The sequence below is a fragment of the Girardinichthys multiradiatus genome, chromosome 1, assembly GCF_021462225.1.
Source record: "Girardinichthys multiradiatus isolate DD_20200921_A chromosome 1, DD_fGirMul_XY1, whole genome shotgun sequence".
NCBI classification, from domain to species: Eukaryota; Metazoa; Chordata; class Actinopteri; order Cyprinodontiformes; family Goodeidae; genus Girardinichthys; species Girardinichthys multiradiatus.
The window spans coordinates 22,255,333-22,277,037 of NC_061794.1; the positions used below are offsets into that span (position 1 = coordinate 22,255,333).

The 21,705-nt window shown below is 41.1% G+C and overlaps 1 protein-coding gene across 6 annotated transcripts in view; it reads right to left on the bottom strand.

The window, feature by feature from the left end:
- Positions 1-21,705, bottom strand: part of rerea (arginine-glutamic acid dipeptide (RE) repeats a) — a 191,247-nt gene that overhangs the window by 34,076 nt on the left and 135,466 nt on the right. For 5 of the 6 annotated variants that reach the window (XM_047391703.1, XM_047391625.1, XM_047391872.1 and 2 more), the window contains 6 exons: positions 20,376-20,481; positions 18,410-18,506; positions 16,961-17,065; positions 4,012-4,060; positions 1,715-1,839; positions 357-456 (listed from right to left, as the gene is read on the bottom strand). In XM_047391703.1, coding sequence (XP_047247659.1) covers positions 357-456; positions 1,715-1,839; positions 4,012-4,060; positions 16,961-17,065; positions 18,410-18,506; positions 20,376-20,481 — 582 coding nt within the window. Of the gene's footprint in view, positions 1-356; positions 457-1,714; positions 1,840-4,011; positions 4,061-7,809; positions 7,995-16,960; positions 17,066-18,409; positions 18,507-20,375; positions 20,482-21,705 lie in introns of those variants that run through there. The other variant, XM_047392044.1, reaches the window with a different exon arrangement.

Below are 21,705 nucleotides of genomic sequence, written 5' to 3' on the forward strand. Positions count from 1 at the left end.
GTCAAGAGACAATGACCTGCTCACTATGCTAATTTTCTAGTTTATAGAATCGGCATATAAATCCCCTGTTTATGATGATTCTAATCTCTTTGTTGTGCTTGATTCGTCTGCATTCATTGTCAATGTGACAGAAAAATCTCTCATTATGCGTAGTGTATTGTTAGCTTCTGAGGATGAGTTCATAGAAAGGAAAAAGATGGGGGGGTGGTCTGCTGTCTCAGAGGCCTTATTATGACCCATCACTGCACAGAGGAAACTGTAACTAAACCTGCACATAAATATCAACATTTCATTTATATTGCGCAACCACTTAGTTGTGCATGATCAAGTGTTCCAGCTGTTGCATAACGGCTTACAGTGTTAAGTGCATTTAATGTAGTGTCATCTCGAGAGGCGGCTAGACAACCATCTTCTGTCGATCCTCCGTCACACATCCCTGCAAAGGCAGCCATGCTCCTGCGGACACAAACAATGGATAACATTAACAAAGCAACAAATAAATAACAGGTTGCATAGCATTGAGAATACTTTTTTACTTTGAGTGGATGAATGCAGGGTTCACCTGAGTTACCTCTGGCATTTAACTTAGAATATCACTCATCATAATGCAAAATAAACAAATATGGTGACCTTGTTTCGATAGCATGTTTATGATCAACCAACAAAACATTCAAACAAGAAGGTAGGATATCACACTGAACAAGAACAAGTAAATAATGCACTGACTGGGTAGGCAAAGATCACCGCTTTATCTTTAAAATTATTCAATTCTGCTTTAAAGCCAGTAAAAGACTTACAAATAGGTTTATACATATAGAGAGGAATTTGAGTTTAGTTTAGTTTTTCTCAAAACAGGAAATGTGTTCATAAGACTGGTAAATACGAAAACTACAGCTGAACAATGTACTGCATCATAATATCAACATAGACAACACAGTAATCAAGCTTTATTTATAGAGCACTTTATATCAATGATTACAACATAAGGTCCTTCACAGACAGAAACAGAAACTACTTTATGAGCGAAACAAGGCAAAGAATAAAATATATAAAGAAATGTGTAGTCAACATATTGATTAATAATAATAATAATCTAGATGCCCTTGATGCCCTCATCTGATATAGATTTCAGTGACTGAGATGCAGGCATTTAGAAAGAGTGGAGGAAAATCATGGAGATGAAACAGAAAGAAAAGAGTAAGAAAAATGTGGATTATTTGGAATCAATATCATTACGACCGCAACAGTTTAAGTGCGTGATTTCCTGTTCTTGTGAAGACTTGATTAAAACAAATAAGTAGAGTAGAAAGTGACATTTGTACAGCTTTGATGATGGCAGACTGGTTGTGTTGCAGTTCATGACTACAGAAACATGGGAAAACACACACCACATGAACTACATCTGATGTATGATATGCTCTCATGTATGATGTACCAGTGAACTCCAACTTTATTAAGCAATAATATGTCAATTATGAACTATAACAAATCACAGATGTTGCACTTTCACTATTTCTAAGTCTTGTAGACATATTTTACATACAAATTATGTAAATGCCCTCAGATCCCAGCTTTGCAATGGCAGAATGACTTCAAATGACATTTATAATCCATCCTAAAACCTTGCAGTGCACATCTTTAGTGAACTCAACGTAAAACTTATATGCGACAGACTTGTGCATTGGGGTGGATTTCTGAGTTTCTCTGGGCTCACCTTGCAGCTCTGAGGTACATAAGAAGGTCACAGTCGTTGACCCCCGGCATCCAGACCAGCTCCTCATTCTCGGTCACGGCCTGGCCACCAGGGGAGGGGAAAGGCTGCAGCTCTGGGAGCTTGGCCTAATTAGGTCCACAGAGAAGGAGAGAGACAGATGGCATCACACTACAAATAGCACACAGGCTTGAAAATAGAAATATCAGCTTACAAAAAACCCCCGGTCATCAACTTTTCACTTTGAGCCTGAGTGGTGACGGTGGAGACGAGTTAGTCACAATGATTTAAAATCCCAACACAAAAAGTCTTTATTGAAAGACAGCAACTCTGCAGGCAATGAACTTCTGTTGTTAAAACAAATATGTGAGTTTGTATAAAACCTCTAAATGAGGGAGACATGTTAATAACCTGCTGATATTTCAGAGGTGGCATTTAATACTAGTTTTTAAAATAAAAGCATCAGCCTCATCACAGGACCAAAGAATGCCAGCGTTGTTTAAATTAGGCAAACAGGACTGAACTCATTTTTGGTTCCTTTATACAGTTTTAATTGGCATATAAGTAATTAATGAATAGTTTCCCAGACGACATAAAGTTGCCATAAGCAGAAATGTTTGTTAATGTATCTGTATTGTAACCATATTGAAAGTAAAATTTAAAATAAAAATGTATAACATTACCTAATTGCTTTTATTTAAAAAAACAAAAACTACTATTCTTGCTGCTAAAATAGCATTTTGATTATTACAGTTATGTTATCAATGATGTTTATTTATAGTTATTATGATTTTGATAAATAAACTTTAGCAAAAGCTGAGAACAGACATAATTAAGGTAATGTTTAAATGCTTGTTGCACAGAATATTATCATTTTTGCTGTTCTGATCTTTACAGCTTAACAAAAGTATATCATGATGGTATTAACCAGTCAGTTAGTTGGGCTATCTACTCCTGGTCAATGTGCAGACAGATGTTTAACAGACTTAAAGTTATTTCAATAACAAACATGAGTGGCACATAGGTTTCCACTATAAGTGACGGAAAAGTGTGTCAGCCTTTTTTCAGGCAGCTGACTGGAAATAAGCAGAAACAGGTAGGGGTGGGGGCAGCACTGCATTACTCTAGGCTCGATACAGCCAGAAAAAAACTCCAACAACTCATTAAGAGGACTTTAAACCAAAACAACGGTATGCTGGAACATTTTGAAACTGTAACCTTTAAAATTTGCTATACCTTGATACTATTAACTGGCCCATGCCTAATATCAACCTTTCACTGTGAGATGCTTAAAATGCTAAATGAGGTGAACTGAAGTTACAAAGGAGTTAGTGATACCTGTACTTTTAATTATAGAAAATGAAAACAAATGAAAAATATATTGTGGCAACTTCTTCTCCATTACCCAAACACCCTTATGCTGTATTTCTGATTTGTACTTATATAATAATTAATTTGGAAAGCTTACATTTATAAAATGAACGTTCCTGAACATTTTTCATCTAGACATTCCTGACTTTCCCGGACTCACCTTTCCAGAGTACTAAGACCTTTACTTTCATTTTAAAATGTAAATTGCTGAAGTTCACCATGACGTTATGCCAGATATTTCTACTGTGGGCAGACTTTAAAACAGAAATGCCATGGATGGATGGATTCAAGGAATGAAGAAAAGAAAAACACAAGGTAGGAAATAAGGAAGAAAGACAAGGAAAGAAGGAACACAAAAGGTAGTAAGTAAGAATTAAGGACAGAAAGAAATAAAGTAGGGTACAAAGAAGGAAGAACAGAAGAAATGAAGGACAGCCACAGAGAGAAGGTAGTAACAGCATAAGAAAGAAAGTAAGGACTTGATAGACACAAGAAAGAGACAGATAGGGCAGAAAGAAAGAAAGAAAGAAAGAAAGAAAGAACTTGAAGTGGGGAGAGAGGAGAGAAAAAAGGACATGAAGAAATAAAGAAAATGAAGGACACACAATTTAGATAATAGTATAGCGAATAAAGCCTGTAAATAGTCCTATTTTTTCATACTTAATTTTTTCCATACTAAAAAAAAAACAAAAAACTGAAAAATTCCTATTTTTTCCAAACCGAGTACGAAACCCTATAAAAATATTTTTATTGCAAAGATAACAGAGCTGCTAGTAACTTAATTGATTTTGCCAATCTGTTGCACATCCTCCGAAAAGGTAAAAACCAAACAACCTGCCGTTTAGTTTGGATCTGAATCTTCCATATGAATGATGCAGTGAGAGGCAGCACCTCATGTCCATGCTGATGTCTGCTGTGCAATGACTTACTTGGTGACTCGGTCCCACTCGGATTTCCCCCTGTGTGCTGTTGAGTCGTCTGGGAAGAAACAAACAGAGCAGATCGTAAAATACATATTTGTCCATTAAAATTATATATACAGAAGTGAAATGTTAAGTTCACTGAATACGACTGAAAAGGCCCAACAAAAGCACAAAAACCACAAGACTGTGGTAGGAAGGCAAAAATAAAAAGTACTTAAATATGAACTTATGACAAAGAGAGGATCATGGCAACAAAGAAGATAAATGTGTCAAAGGGCAATAAGAACATGGTGTTTTATTCTGAGAAGCAAATAGAGATTTCAGGAGAATATTCCCTACACTGCTGTTCAGAGAAAATGTGCAGGCCTCATATTATGGATGCAGCAATAAAAAAGCAGGAGGAGGAGGAAAGGATGTGGAGTCGCTGGCTGTGGATGTGCAGAGCGAGGAGCCTCTGGAAGGGGCTGCTGGTACAAACGCTGGTAGCCATAGAAACTGCTGTTTAATAATAGTGTTCGGATTCTCCAGCTGCAGTGGATTAAAGAAAATGACAAGATGTTCCTTTTGAAAAGCCTTTTCCCTCCCGTGTTGCCAAGGCAACGGTTCTGATTTTCATACAAGCGAATACGAGGCGGCCCAGAATCTGTCAGCATGATTTGCACCCGGAAAAGCTCGCACTCCATCACCCAAACCTGGAGGAAACTCAAGAGGCCAAAACCCTCTGGTTCTCTTTATGATCCTTGCATCCACACAAACCATGTGGTACTCAGGCTCTCCCTTCCCTTCCCAACACGTCTCCTCCTACACAGTTTCTGTGACAGGACCGGGTGATTAAAGGTGTAATCTGAACTATGGCTGACAGGGGTGCTGGCACAGACCTAGACACAAACCCAGCACAAATAAAATAAATAATAAATTCAGCTGCGGTAGGTAACCCTCGCCTTAATAGTTCCCTGTTCATGAGGGTGCTGCAATATTCTATTTTATAACAAACATTCACAGCAGCTATGAAAAACCAGATGTAATACAATAAAATGTCTAACATTAAAAACAAAGAGGGATGAACACTGCAGATAAAATATATTAGTTTCTAGAGGCGCACCAATCATTCATTTGCAGATTGGAATCCTTGATCGGCTCCAATCACTGATTGTTAGGTCAAAATCAGTAAGATCATAATTTTATTTTCCTATTAAGTCAAAGAAATCTCACCTTTCTTCCTCTATAAACACACCAACCTACAGTATGTACTTTGATTTTTAGTAAAACTTAGTTAAAGGATTGACACACATGCTTTGATGCACAAATTAGGATCATCTGTCATTTTCCTAATTTTTGTTAGATGCAGAACTACTAACTTAATCAAAGAACTTCCAGCACATTATCCTGTGTTGTGTGTGATTTTCCTCAGAAAAAGAACAAAAATCCTAATTGGTCAAAATCAGAATCAGCAGGTCACACCTTTAAGAAAACCAGAAATAGTATCGGCCAAGAAAAGCCTGACGGGTGAATCTCAGTGCTGATGACTCAGAAAACCATGAGAGATTTACCAATTCTGTGAATGAATGACCCTACAGATTATACAGTCAGGATCTTGTTTTCATACTCTCACTAATCTGACAGACAATTAGTGCAATTCAGTTTTATTTTTCTGCTGTTTTCTGCTGTTATTAAACTCAGTAAAATGCACGCCAGTGGTTGATGAGTTTATAGATCAAAATGGTGGCAGTCCTTAATTTTAATGCAGTTAATAAATAAATGGTAAATGGACTGAACTTATATAGTACTTTTCCAGTCATACAGATCACTCAAAGCGCTTTACACTAGAGCCACATTCACCCAATTGCACTCACTAACGCTCACACATTCATACACCGATACGCAGATCGGTAGGCAACTTGAGGTTAAGTGCCTTGCCCAGGGGCACATCGACATATGGCAGGAGGAAGCTGGAATCAAACCCACAACCTTCTGATTGCAAGACGACTACTCTTCCTACTGAGCCACAGTCGCCTGATAGAAAACCAACAAAAAAAATCAGACCTTTCAGTATTTAACCAGTCAGGACCCAATAAAGGGAAAATTGACCAATTCCGATCTCTGGGTAATTGATCGGTGCATCTTTTAATCCACCGTTTGTGAAGATGTATGATAGCTGTTTCTTTAGATCTATTTAAGAGAAAGACTTGAAAGCTTGCACTACATTATATACAAACATATCATATTATGCAATAAATTATTGTCTGCTTGAGGTTTACAGAGAAACAAAAAAGCAAAATAAACATACTTTGGACTAACAAGGCTTGTGTTCTTAACAACCAAAGTTGTGCAAATGTGTTTCAGACAATCTGCAGTTGCTCAGGTCCACAGTACATTTGGCAGGAGGTTGTAAGGATAACAAATGAGGACCTATGTTCCAGGATAAAAACAGCATGTCTGATGAAAACCATGCTTTACTGCTGCAAAGGTCCTCAGAGGTGAGACAAAACACAGACTACAGCAGAAAGGTTTCAGGAGTTTCCTTAAAAACAGAAATGCAACTAATAATTGGTTCAAATCGGTGCTAGCCGATTTCCATTGATCAGCAGGTCAAATACTGTAAAAGCAGATTTTAATTCATTCCTTTTAGGCATCAAAACTAAGAACTCTCACCATTTTGAGCTTCCAACAACATCAACCAACAGCATGCACTTTGTTACACTTTAGGTAAAAGAAAAAAAAAAATCCTATAAAAGGTTAGGAACACAAGCTTGAAAATATAAAAAGAGGATAATATTTCAATGTCTTCATTTTGTTGCATTCAAAACAAATACCTCAATCAAAGCTGCAGCATGTTTTTTCTTTTATGTATTATAATCTTTAGAGGGGAAAAAAAAGAAAACCAGCAGGTAAGATCTCAAAGGAAATTGGAAATAGATGTCTACCGGTAAAAGCCTGATCGGTGCATCTCTACAGACTGTAGGCAGACCTGAACAGAAACAGCACACTGCAAAAATGTAGGTCTTATATGTGTAATAAAACCAGTCCTTTGTAAATAATTCAAATATAACTAAGTAAGTTTTTGAGCAAAAATATTTTGGGAGAATATAATTAAAATTATTATTAACAATGTTAACCCTGTCCCTTCACAACAAGTTCAGCTTAAAATCAGCATTAGCACACAATATTGTCAAGTCATTACAGGCTTATTTCCAACACCCAAACAACGTGACAGTCAGGGCAACTTGGTACGCGTGTAATCAAGGAAAACCCCTCCCATTCCATCAATTTCAGCCAATCAGAGCGCCAGACTTGTGGCACACTGACATAATTGCAGTCCGGCTAAGACAGACCAACTTTAAGCTATTAGTATTTGTAGTATTAGTAGTATGAGTTATGATTGCAGCTCAGCGACGCTTTAACACGCCATGTCAGCTTTGCTGTAAACAGGAGCCGCAAAATGGAGCCCGTCTCATCCAGTTATAATAACCCAGCTGGGAGCACATTTATCGGCTCGGCTGTTTGGGCAAGCCCCGCTGCAAACACCGTGCATTTAGCTGGACATTATTAGATGTGGCTTTAAGGTGTAACGGTACATTTCTCCAGTTATTGACAGGGTAAACGGGTAACGGGATGCAAAGCTGCGGTGACAGGCTGAACACATCTTTCCTTCTCCACGACACAAACACAGCCGCTCCAGCGCAATGACAGCAAAGCGGACAGCAAGCAAACATCCCAGCTCAATCAGACAGCCCCATAAAAATATGACGAGCCGACACTACAGCTGTAACACCGGCGAGGGAGAAAAGAGGAGCGCGGACCTACCTCCGGGGGTTGAACAGATCGTCCATTTCTGACATGGAGCCCCGAGGCTGGGTGGTGACACCGTGTGTGCGTCGCTCGCCGGATTAAACTCCCTCCTCTCACACCTATTCCTAGGCGCTCAAAATGGAGAAGCACGCATTCGCCTGCCACGGAGAGGTGCTCACTGAGCTTGTGCTGTGACCTCAGCCTGCACGCACAGCGTCAAGAGCTCCACTCGCTCCTCTGTGGGCTCTACTGAGCATGTGCCGCGACCTCACTCAAAAAAAAAAAAAAGCACGTAAACACACAAGGAGCCACATGCAGGATGGTGTGGGATCCATCTCTGCGCTGTGATCATGCTGCAGATACCTCGCTCTGAATACCCAACGAGCAGAGGAGGAGAGGCAAGAAGGAGGAGGAGGACGAGGGGGGTCTTCATCGGCAACCCCCGGTGCCAACAACACGGACTGCTGTCAGTGCAACATGAGAGATGCTCCTACCAAGACCAGTAGATGGCTGCCAAAGAGGTTCTCCCATTCTGCGCAAATACAGCTCAGCATCTAAAGTGAATTTCTTTATACACACACACACAAACACACAACTTCTTCACTGCATTCAGAGAAGCTACTGCATGAAAACACAGATATGAAACCACTCAGCCTCTAAAAACAGTGACTGTTCTAAGACAGTTACAAATGTCTATGTACCATGTAAAACAATGTGACTTGTTCCTAAAAAGTCAATACAAAAACGTTTAAAATTATACGAAGACTATGAAATCAGGTGGGAAAAAACGGATACCCCATTAAATATTCTGTTTTGTTAACACATGTTTACATATCAATGCCATATTTTTTTTAAATTTATGTTTGGAAAAGAAAGTGATTTAATCAGAGGTAAAGAACAAAAAGGAAAAATGGTGAGACACCCTACCCCCTTACAGTTAGTATTACCCCTTGAAATACCCTAGGTGAGACACTTCTTGTCTCTGACATGCAGCGCTAGATCACCACACAGCCACCACCACGGCTCTGTTTTATTTCTTAAATGTTGTGGTGGTTTTGCACCAGATGTAATGGGATGGACACCCGTTACATCTGAGACCAAAGTCTCACATTTCTCTCATTAGTCCACAGAATGTTTTCCCAAAGGTCTTGGGAATTATCAAGATGTTTTTTGGCAAATATGCAGTGGTTTTTACCATGGAGTTTTCCCATGATAGCCATTTTTACCCAGTCAGTCTCCTTATGGTTAAATCATGAGCAGTGATCTTAAATGAGGCACGTAAGGTCTGCAGTGCATTAGACATGGTCCTAGGTTCCTTTGTATCCTTTGTTTTCACTTTGATAGATGAAATCGGGCCCGAGCGTGGCTAGTGAAACTGAACTAGGCTTTGTGGTTAATCACTGTTATTTACTTAACAGGGGTGGGGGTGTAGAGGTAGTGTGGATAGGGGGTGTTTGTGGTACACTTTCCACACAGGGCCAGGATAGAGTGGATAGCTTTTCTCCCCTTAATAAATTAAATCCTACTTAAAAACAGTATTCGTGATTATTCAGATTATTTATGTTCGATATTAACCTTTGTTTGATGATTTGAAGTGAAACCGAAAGTAAAAACCAAATAAATATGTAAGAAGGTAAATTCAAGCCACTATACGTTAGAATTGCAATGTCAGGGTGTACAATAGTTGTTTTTTTTTTTGCAAAGGACTATTTGGAATGCATTATTTGATGACTATTATATTCAAAGTGTGATGAATCCATGCGTTGCATGCCAATAAGGTGGTCAGCCTTTAAGATACAGAGTCATTGCAGTGGATACCTACTCCTGAGACAGATCATAGTGCTCAAGCTACAACAAATCTCAAAGAGTCGGAAATATTGTTAAAATAAATTAGGAAGAGAAAAGGAAATTATTCTGCAGTAGATATCATCACATATTTAATATCCCCATTGCAAGATGTTTCTCATATGCAGCCTTATTCCATTATCAGATTATTTAACTCACTTTTAGCAGCATGGAAAAAATCCCATTTGTAACAGTGAGGACTGGATATAACCATTTGAAGGGAGATGAAACTTACTGTGCAAAAAGAACCAGACTGAGATCTATCTTCTGTACCTGCCTAATGTACAGCGATGGACTCAGCTGCTGCTAACTGACCCAATGAAGAGACCAATTTCTCAAATCAGAACCGACTTTTCACTGCGTTAGTTTTGTTATTCCACTGCAAATTAAACATCTTAGATGTCAGTCAGTCATTTTCTACCGCTTATTCCATAGTGGGTGGCGGGGGAGCTGGTGCCTATCTCCAGCAGTCTATGGGCAAGAGGCGGGGTACACCCTGGACAGGTCGCCAGTCCATCGCAGGGCAACACACAAACAACCATGCACACCCTCATTCATACACCTAAGGGCAATTTAGAGAGACCAATTAACCTAACAGGCATGTCTTTGGACTGTGGGAGGAAGCCAGAGTACCCGGTGAGAACCCACGCATGCACGGGGAGAACATGCAAACTCCATGCAGAAAGACCCCCGGCCGGGAATCGAACCCAGGACCTTCTTGCTGCAAGGCATCAGTGCTACCAACTGCGCCACCGTGCAGCCCACATCTTAGATGCCCTCTCACTATTCCTCCAGGCCCACAGCATGTTCGAAGCAGCTCAACTAATTTCTATATAAGAAATAATAAACACACCATTTAACCAACAAAACAGCTATTAAAAGGTCATTTGCAACAGTGTTTATATACATGCTAATATTTTGTAGAGAAGTCATTAACGCTTATTAAACAAAATAAGAAGTAAAGAAAGACTTGAAGAATGACAAAAAACAAAGATCCTAACAATAAAATAGCAAAGTAATCAGGATTTTATCTATTTACACCTATGCTTTTCTGGCTGTAATGTGTCACCATTTGAATGTGAAAACAAAAAAAATAGATCAGTAATTAAAACCTGGTGCATAATTTAACTAATCTAATCAATGCCAAAACAATTTAGAAGCCACAGGGGTTTCCCCAGATCATTTTCCATAATTACACTGCATTAGGATCACACTTTGTTTACTGATAAGATTATCAGAGTAAGGAGCAGACGGCATCATTGGAGTATGTACCACCGTCGCAAAAAGCAGAACGATGTAAAAACTAATACGTTTCATGCCTTAAATGTGTTGGTGAAATAGTAATAGAACATTTATACCGTTGGATGTTAAGAAACAATTTATCCAACTGCCATTGAATGAATAATTAGAAAATCAACAGCTCTGCTTTTATTTTAGTTGAATTCTATGAGCTTTAAATATACAGGAACAGCGTTTCCCCTACCATTATCCAAGGGGGGCACCATGCCAACAAGACCACCGCCCCCCCAAAGAGGATCATGGCAGGTAATATATATATATATACAGGGGTTGGACAATGAAACTGAAACACCTGTCATTTTAGTGTGGGAGGTTTCATGGCTAAATTGGACCAGCCTGGTAGCCAGTCTTCATTGCACCAGTAAGAGCAGAGTGTGAAGGTTCAATTAGCAGGGTAAGAGCACAGTTTTGCTCAAAATATTGAAATGCACACAATATTATGGGTGACATACCAGAGTTACAAAGAGGACAAATTGTTGGTGCACGTCTTGCTGGCGCATCTGTGACCAAGACAGCAAGTCTTTGTGATGTATCAAGAACCACGGTATCCAGGGTAATGTCAGCATACCACCAAGAAGGACGAACCACATCCAACAGGATTAACTGTGGACGCAAGAGGAAGCTGTCTGAAAGGGATGTTCGGGTGCTAACCCGGATTGTATCCAAAAAACATAAAACCACGGCTGCCCAAATCACGGCAGAATTAAAAGTGCACCTCAACTCTCCTGTTTCCAACAGAACTGTCCGTCGGGAGCTCCACAGGATCAATATACACGGCCGGGCTGCTATAGCCAAACCTTTGGTCACTCATGCCAATGCCAAACGTCGGTTTCAATGGTGCAAGGAGCGCAAATCTTGGGCTGCGGACAATGTGAAACATGTATTGTTCTCTGATGAGTCCACCTTTACTGTTTTCCCCACATCCGGGAGAGTTACGGTGTGGAGAAGCCCCAAAGAAGCGTACCACCCAGACTGTTGCATGCCCAGAGTGAAGCATGGGGGTGGATCAGTGATGGTTTGGGCTGCCATATCATGGCATTCCCTTGGCCCAATACTTGTGCTAGATGGGCACGTCACTGCCAAGGACTACCAAACCATTCTTGAGGACCATATGCATCCAATGGTTCAAACATTGTATCCTGAAGGCGGTGCCGTGTATCAGGATGACAATGCACCAATACACACAGCAAGACTGGTGAAAGATTGGTTTGATGAACATGAAAGTGAAGTTGAACATCTCCCATGGCCTGCACAGTCACCAGATCTAAATATTATTGAGCCACTTTGGAGTGTTTTGGAGGAGCCAGTCAGGAAACATTTTCCTCCACCAGTATCACGTAGTGACCTGGCCACTATCCTGCAAGAAGAATGGCTTAAAATCCCTCTGACCACTGTGCAGGATTTGTATATGTCATTCCCAAGACGAATTGACGCTGTATTGGCCGCAAAAGGAGGCCCTACACCATACTAATAAATTATTGTGGTCTAAAGCCAGGTGTTTCAGTTTCATTGTTCAACCCCTGTATATAGATAGTTAAAAAGATACATACAGAAAAGACATAAGTACAGCAGGTAGAAGATGAATATGAAACATCGTAGAGTATTTTTTCTTAAACAGGCTGCAGTCAGAGGAAACTATGGGCCCAACCATTCATATATATACAGTACAGACCAAAGGTTTGGACACACCTTCTCATTCAAACAGTTTTCTTTACTTTCATGACTATGAATATTGTAGCTTCACACTGAAGGCATCAAATTAAAATTAACACATGTGGAATTATATACTGAACAAAAAAGTGTGAAACAACTGAAAATATGTCTTATATTCTAGGTCCTTCAAAGTAGCCACCTTTTGCTTTGATTACTGCTCCACACACTCTTGGTATTCTGTTGATGAGCTTCAAGAGGTAGTCACCTGAAATGGTTTTCACTTCACAGGTGTGCCCTGTCAAGTTTAATAAGTGGGATTTCAAGCCTTATAAATGGGGTTGGGACCATCAGTTGTGTTGTGCAGGAGGTGGATACAGTACACAGCTGATAGTCCTACTGAATAGACTTAGAATTTGTATTATGGCAAGAAAAAAGCAGCTAAGTAAAGAAAAACGAGTGGCCATCATTACTTTAAGAAATGAAGGTCAGTCAGTCCAAACAATTGGAAAAACTTTGAAAGTGTCCCCAGGTGCAGTCGCAAAAACCATCAAGCTCTACAAAGAAACTGGCTCACATGAGGACCGCCCCAGCAAAGGATGACCAAGAGTCACCTCTGCTGCGGACGATAAGTTCATCCGAGTCACCAGCCTCAGAAATCGCAGGTTAACAGCAACTCATATTATAGAACAGGTCAATGCCACACAGAGTTCTAGCAGCAGACACATCTCTAGAACAACTTAAGAGGAGACTGTGTGAATCAGGCCTTCATGGTAAAATAGCTGCTAGGAAACCACTGCTGAGGACAGGCAACAAGCAGAAGAGACTTGTTTGGGCTAAAGAACACAAGGAATGGACATTAGACCAGTGGAAATCTGTGCTTTGGTCTGATGAGTCCACGTTTGAGATCTTTGGTTCTAACACCGTGTCTTTGTGCGGCACAGAAGAGGTGAACGGATGGACTCTACATGCCTGGTTCCCACCATGAAGCATGGAGGAGGAGGTGTGAGGTGTGGGGGTGCTTTGCTGGTGACACTGTTGGGGATTTATTCAAAATTGAAGGTATACTGAACCAGCATGGCTACCACAGCATCTTGCAGCGGCATGCTATTCCATCCGGTTTGCGTTTAGTTGGACCATCATTTATTTTTCAACAGGACAATGACCCCAAACACACCTCCAGGCTGTGTAAGGGCCATTTGACCAAGAAGGAGAGTGATGGGAATCTAGATGGTTTGGGGTGAGCTGGACCGCAGAGTGAATGCAAAAGGGCCAACAAGTGCTAAGCATCTCTGGGAACTCCTTCAAGACTGTTGGAAAACCATTTCAGGGGACTACCTCTTGAAGCTCATCAACAGAATACCAAGAGTGTGTGGAGCAGTAATCAAAGCAGAAGGTGACTACTTTGAAGAACCTAGAATATAAGACATATTTTCAGTTGTTTCACACCTTTTTGTTCAGTATAAATTAATTTATATATATATATATATATATATATATATATATATATATATATATACACACTGCTCAAAAAAATAAAGGGAACACTTAAACAACACAATATAAATCCAAGTAAATCAAACTTCTGTGAAATCAAACTGTCCACTTAGGAAGCAACACTGATTGACAATCAATTTCACAGCTGTTGTGCAAATGAAATAGACAACAGGGGGAAATCTTTGGCGATTAGCAAAACACACTCAATAAAGGAGTGGTTCTGCAGGTGGGGACCACAGACCACTTCTCAGTACCTATGCTTTCTGGCTGATGTTTTGGTCACTTTTGAATGTTGGTGGTGCTTTCACACTCATGGTAGCATGAGACGGACTCTACAACCCACACAAGTGGCTCAGGTAGTGCAGCTCATCCAGGATGGCACATCAATGCGAGCTGTGGCAAGAAGGTTTGCTGTGTCTGTCAGCGTAGTGTCCAGAGCCTGGAGGTGCTACCAGGAGACAAGCCAGTACACCAGGAGATGTGGAGGAGGATGTAGGAGGGCAACAACATAGCAGCTGGACCGCTACCTCCGCCTTTGTGCAAGAAGGAACAGGAGGAGCACTGCCAGAGCCCTGCAAAATGACCTCCAGCAGGCCACAAATGTCCATGTGTCTGCACAAACGGTTAGAAACCGACTCCATGAGGATGGTATGAGGGCCCGACGTCCACAAATAGGGGTTGTGCTCACAGCCCAACACCATGCAGGACGCTTGGCATTTGCCAGAGAACATCAGGATTGGCAAATTCGCCAGTGGCGCCCTGTGCTCTTCACAGATGAAATCAGGTTCACACTGAGCACATGTGACAGACGTGACAGAGTCTGGAGACACCGTGGAGAGTGATCTGCTGCCTGCAACATCCTTCAGCATGACCGGTTTGGCAGTGGGTCAGTAATAGTGTGGGGTGGCATTTCTTTGGAGGGCCACACGGCCCTCCATGAGCTCACCAGAGGTAGCCTGACTGCCATTAGGTACCGAGATGAGATCCTCAGACCCCTTGTGAGACCATATGCTGGTGCGGTTGGCCCTGGGTTCCTCCTAATGCAGGACAATGCTAGACCTCATGTGGCTGGAGTGTGTCAGCAGTTCCTGCAAGATGAAGACATTGAAGCTATGGACTGGCCCGCCCGTTCCCCAGACTTGTATCCGATTGAGGGCATCTGGGACATCATGTTTCGCTCCATCCACCAACGTCACGTTGCACCACAGACTGTCCAGGAGTTGGTGGATGCTTTAGTCCAGGTCTGGGAGGAGATCCCTCAGGAGACCATCCGCCGTCTCATCAGGAGCATGTCCAGGTGTTGTAGGGAGGTCATAGAGGCACGTGGAGGCCACACACAATACTGAGCCTCATTTTAACTTGTTTTAAGGACATTACATCAAAGTTGGATCAGCCTGTAGTGTGTTTTTCCACTTTCATTTTGTGTGTGACTCCAAATCCAGGCCTCCATTGGTTCATAAATTTGATTTCCATTGATGATTTTTGTGTGATTTTGTTGTCAGCACATTCAACTTTACACAGAACAAAGTATTAAATGAGAATATTTCATTCATTCATATCTAGGATGTGTTATTTGAGTGTTCCCTTTATTTTTTTTGAGCAGTGTACACACACACACACACGCCACTAGTAAGCGGTATGCTTCTTTAAAACTCAACATGCACTAAATAAGCTTGTAGTTTATGTGGACAGATGACGAGGTTCATCTGTTGCTTCAGGTGATTCTGAATTAAAAAAGCACCAGATTTCAAGAGAACAATGACTGGGAATCATGGCAGAAGAAATACACAGATTTATGCAAAGATTACTTTTTTTAAACTGATCGGCATCCATTATGCTGTTTGCGCACACATTAATTTCTGGTGATTGCAGTCACACTGGGATGTTCCAGTGCTTCCCTGTGAGGGGAGATTCAGTTTTTCTTGTGCATGCGACGACGGAGACCGGGATCCTTCCACTATGGAACCCGTTGTTAAATGGTGCCGTTGTCAAAGAAAACGCACGCCATTGTCGTGTACACGAACAGTTAAAAAATAAATTAATAAAAATCAACAAAACTGTCCTGTTTTAACCAAAAAGTGTCGTGCAAACAGGGCCTAAATTTAGCAAAAGCCTTGATTGCCACGGAGAAAATTTAACGAGAACCTATATTTAATTAAGTCTTAGTATTATTTTCTAATAAGTTCTTTGAACCAAACACATTATGTTGTTATTATGTTAGGTTATTGATGCTTTTTGACAAGTGAAAGTAAACTCATTACTTTGAGTCTTTGACTGTCACTTTGAAAAGTGAGTATATTATTCACCTAATTTACATAGTCCCTTGCAAAAGTATTTATACCCCTTGAACTTCAATAAAATTCTGAACAGCTTCCCTGTTTCCTCCTGAAGAAAAGCCTTCTCCACAGCTTGATGCTGCCACTACCATGTGTCATCCTGGAAACAGCTGTGTTCAGAGAAATTTGCAGTGTCAGTTTTCAGTCACACATTTTGCATGTACACCAGAAAGTTCAGGTTTGGTCTTATTTAACCAGAAAACAGGACTCTATACTGGTTTCCCCTAACAAGAGGTTTCTTCTTGACACTTCCACATTGGCCAGATTAGTAGAGTTCAAAACAAGGAGTTGTCCTGTCAAAACATTGAACCACCTAAGCTGTGCATCTTTGCAGCTCCTCCAGTCAAATCATTTTGTCAGCTTTACAATTTTGCGTGCTATTTTGTGTTGTGTAAAATCCCAAAAGGTAAGTGGAAATTTGTAGTTATAATACGACGGAATCTGAGAAAGGTTCAAGAGGCTTGAATCCTTTTGTAAGATACTGCTTGAGGAACCATTCTAATTTATTTGTTGGAGGTAAACAGACAGCAGCAGCTCACCTGGTCTCTGGGTTGTATCCGAGGATGTAGAAAAAGGAGTCAATCCGGGCTTTGAACTCCCGGGCAGCAAAAATGTCAGAGAAATGGGAAATGTTGCATTTCCCCCTGCAAAACAGAAGACAAACTCTAAGACAAAAACAATGATAATGACAAAGAGAAGCTTGAGCAGAGGTATATGTAATTAAGAGGATGTTTATTTATTGGAGGCAAAAATCCAAGCAGCAAGTTCTATTGTCTGTCAGTGACTGTTGATGATGATGAGGCGTCAGGCTCTGTGTGCTGAAGCTGTAAACATCAGCTGAACATGTCTGCTTCAACTCATCGCGAGATGCTGAGGTGTTGGAGACAGACACCACAGAGATCTAGAGAGATTTTTAACCTGCCTGCCTCCCCCCTCCACCATGACTACCCCCCGATCAGCAGAGAGGGGGTGGGGGGGACTGAGGCTCTGACCACATCTTGATACCATTTCCCGTTTCCAGCACCCTGGTGTCTCACTCTATCAAAATAACAGACATCACACGCATATGGGGCTCGGCTGCCAAGCACAGAAACAGTATCTTCCTCTCCCTGAAAAGATTAAAGGGTGCTAAGGGGAGCCGGCTTCGTAGAGCTGCGGCATTACAGCATCCCACTGGAATTCCTTCCCGTTTATCTAAAGCCTGGAGAATAAGTCAAATCAAAGGGAGCTCTGTGTAGGAGAGGTTGCAGCTAATTTTCCCTGAAATCAGTGGTTTCTGGAAGACATGGCTTTACTGCTCACACATGGTTCTGGTTAAAGAGAAATGGGGGAGCGGGGAGGGGTGCTTAGCCAGGAGCGGGTGAAGAGACGGAGGCAGGGACAAAGAGTGGTTATTGACTGTGTGCATTTCTGCTGACATTAAGCAGAGAAGGTGCCATCAGCTGCACTGCAGAGCTACAGACAGGTACTTCTGGAGTGTACTTGATGCTAAAGCACATTAAATGGAGCTTTGACAGGAAAAAGGCAGGAGTTATTGCTTATATCTTTACACATCTTATGAGGAATGTTTAAACTGAAATGCAGGAATAACATCATCATTTTACCGCTTAGAAAATACAAATCAGGATATTTAATAGAGAACTGTGACCTGCACAGGGGAAAGCATTATATAATAGTGGTGTTTATCTGAAAATACACATAATAATATAATTTAACTTTATATGAATTACAGTTTATTGACAAAGAATTGTGAGATCTAATGGACAGCAGAGGGCGCCACAAAAAGTGGCTCACTTTTTCTGTGATACATGTACAACCTGCATGAAATAAAACATGGGAGCAAAATGATACATTTAGAGTATGCCACATTTGTTATATAAACCTTTGAGTAACTAGACTGAAAGGGCAGACAGCTGAATTTAAAAGAAATCTCATACAAACGATGAGAGCTGTGATTACAAAGCACTGCATTGTTTGTGCTGACGTACCTGAGAGCAGCAGCATGATATGTGTCCACGTAGTCAGAGATGAAGAGTTCTCGACTCCTGATCACCGGGTCTGTGATGACCAGCTCGCGACCAGAATCTGCAGGAAGGAGAACGGGAATATGCTCAATGACACACATTTATCATCTGCATAAAACGACAAACCCATTATTTTATTACAAAGAAGCAACTAAGATCAACTTCTTCCCTTTTTTTTCTATCACATTCATAAAGCCATGGGTGCACATGTCATCTAAGTAGCTCAATATTTTGCTGCTGAATTCAATAAAGTACACCTTCAGGCTTACTGAGATGGCCTTAGTGCTGTTCAACACAAATCTAGTAGAGAGCTGTGGCATGCTGGGGCCAACCTGCTCCAGCAATGTGACGACTACAACCCTAATCATCCAAGGCGCTGCAAGGACTGACCAATATTAGCAGCATGTTTTGTTGAACTGAAGCTGCTTCTAGGAGGAACGGCCTGCTTCATTATCCAAATGCAAAAGAGACACGGCAATCAGGGTTTAATAGCCGATATTGATTTTAGGTCTGCCCTTCAGAGTTCTGCCCTATTTTCTTTCTAACATACACAAACTCACATGTGAACATTTTAAATCCAGAATTACATGGTTATTAAAGGAAAAATGTGCTGCAAGTTCCTTGATAGCAGTAGCAGCTTTGTGCTATTTTAATTTTAAGTAAAAATGTTTTTCCTTTATTGCATTTTGAAGTTGCATTGCATTTTTTACCCAAACTTGACATTTTGTTCCAGTTTAATAATATTTATTTTTATTTAAACAGTTTATCATTTTCTGGCCTTTGTTTTTAACCTCTCTAAATCACTTTGTGTTACACCTGAGGATTAAAAGTGCTCTATAAATAAAATATGACTGAAAAAAAATCTGTTTTTTCAGTATCTTACTGATCTCCAGTCAGAGCCGACTGGAGCCGATAGGGTTCCTACGTATTTTTTATTAAAAAATTTCCCATTTTCAGGCTAAAATTTCTAGATTTTTTCAAATGTTTATTACAACATTCTGGACGTCCGAGGACAAACTATTCACCTTGAACTGATGGAACAGTAATCTTGTCTGTAGGTTTCCCAAATCAGGGCACAACACAATTAAAACTGCAGAATATATCATGAATAAATAGTCGCTACAATGTGAGTGCGTGCAATATTAATATTTCAAGAGAATGCTTGGAATGCAGTATCTGTGGGCTAATATAATCAAAGGGTCAAGAAGTCACACTTTGCATGCCACTGCAATATTCAGTCGGCTTAATGGAGCTTCACTGCAGACCTGACACAGAGAAAAGTCCTCAGGAAGCTGAAGGTCACAGAAAGCGCTGGAAGCACAGGTGAGTCAAAAACCAGATTACCGAAGGCTAAAATGTTAACATGAAGCTGTGATGTGGCAAATAAAAGATCACAAATGTCATACAAATGAAAATTAATATAAAATCCATAACATTTATTAAGACTTATGGGAATTTGGTCATTTAGAAAACTAAAGATGAGAAAAAAAATCTGGAAAATCAACAAATCAATGCCAATTATTTGTTAAAGCCTATACACGTATCCATCTCTCCAGGTTTGATGTTCAGCAGCAAACCATCCCTGGCAGGGCCCATGTTCCTGTGGTTGAGTATGTGTCAGAGCACGGCGAGTCCTCTGGCACTGACGGTGTCGAGAGTGCGAGTGCTCAAGGACCACATGACACTGCGGGTTATTAACACTTGACAGTGCCGCTGTCTGGCCTGAGGGAGTGTTACCCGGGGAACAGCACGGTTCCACGGGATTGGCTTGGCTGCCTTGGATAGCGTCATCTGGTTTCTGTTTGAGATGCAATTCACAGCCAGCTCTCATATCACCCAACAGACCGCGGAGCACAGACAAGTGTGTGTGTGAGAGTGGTGATGCACAGAGATAAGGGTATCTATTTTTGTCCATACGACCCACTCTCACCATTCTCATTGTTGCGATCCTGCACCAGGTGCTGGTACACGGAGTCGGGCACCTCTGACTGGCGGTAGTACCATTTCACGTTCATCAGCAGATGGTCCCGTTTACTCTGAAACACACAGAGAGGGAGAGAAACAGAGCGAGTGAACAGGAGACACGGAGAGCTTCCACAGCAAGATAAACAGACATCATTTAGTTTGATTACAACGTCACAGGCTGGCCTTTTTGGCAAGCAGAGACTCTGTGCAGATGCATTGTTCATGACTTATGCAAAGGGACGCCGAAAATCCTGCAGAGGGACCAAGTCAATTAAAAAGGGATTGCAGGGCATTTACAGATTTAATTAAGTAAACAGTGGAAGTGGTGGAGGGAGGTAGAGGGTGAGTCACAGATTTTCTTCTTTACATAATGACAATAAATAAAATATTCAACAATTTATTAATCTCATTCTTGTACAGGGACAACATATTTCTATGGTTGCCACTTTCTTTATTGCTGCCACCAACTGGCCGTTTCATTAAGTGCATGTCAGAAAGTTAATGTAATCTAATGTTTGGCCAGCAAGTGGCAGCACTGAGGTAGTAAAGAGCCTTTTCAAGCTAGAGGACAAAAAAAGACATGGGCAAGGAAAGGGAAACGGAAAAGGAAAAGGGGGGCTGCACAGAAATCATAAAACCCGAGTCCCATGCTGAGGTAAAAGATGAAAAGGACAAAATTCTGTTTTCATTTCAAGATATGAAACATTTATTGTGCCTTTATATTAAGCCTAACAGAGCGTCACAGTTGTGTGAAAGAACACTAGCAGAGGCTGAAGGAGTGCGACACAGTCCTATTGGCCTGAGCCATCTTGATTAAAGATTCGGCTGCGGCGCACTGAGCAAACAGACTGAGACACCTGCCCCACCTGCAGACAGGAGGGAAAATATGTAGCAGGGTAAAAGGTTATGGTAATCAAAGACAGATGCTTCATCCGCCCTTTCCAGATCCAAGCGAGTCTGTGTGAGGTCGGTGTAAAGATATTTAAAGCCTATGTTGTTATGCTATGTCACTGAGGGATGAGATGGAGCACATACAGCCAAGCAAATCATCACCTCCCTGAAACCTCAAGCCCACCTCTGCTTTACCCATTCTCTCCCTTACTTCTCAGAACAACCACTCTTTATTTCCCCTCTGCAACACATCTTCATTTTATTTCCTCTGGATTTTCTCCCCTCTCTGCACCCATCGAGACGGGAGGGGAGTGAAAGAGTGAGCCTGGACGTGTTAAACAGCAGCTGGCGTGCAGTCAGTCAGCTGCATTTACTGCTGTGGATGATTACAGGAGCACGCACAC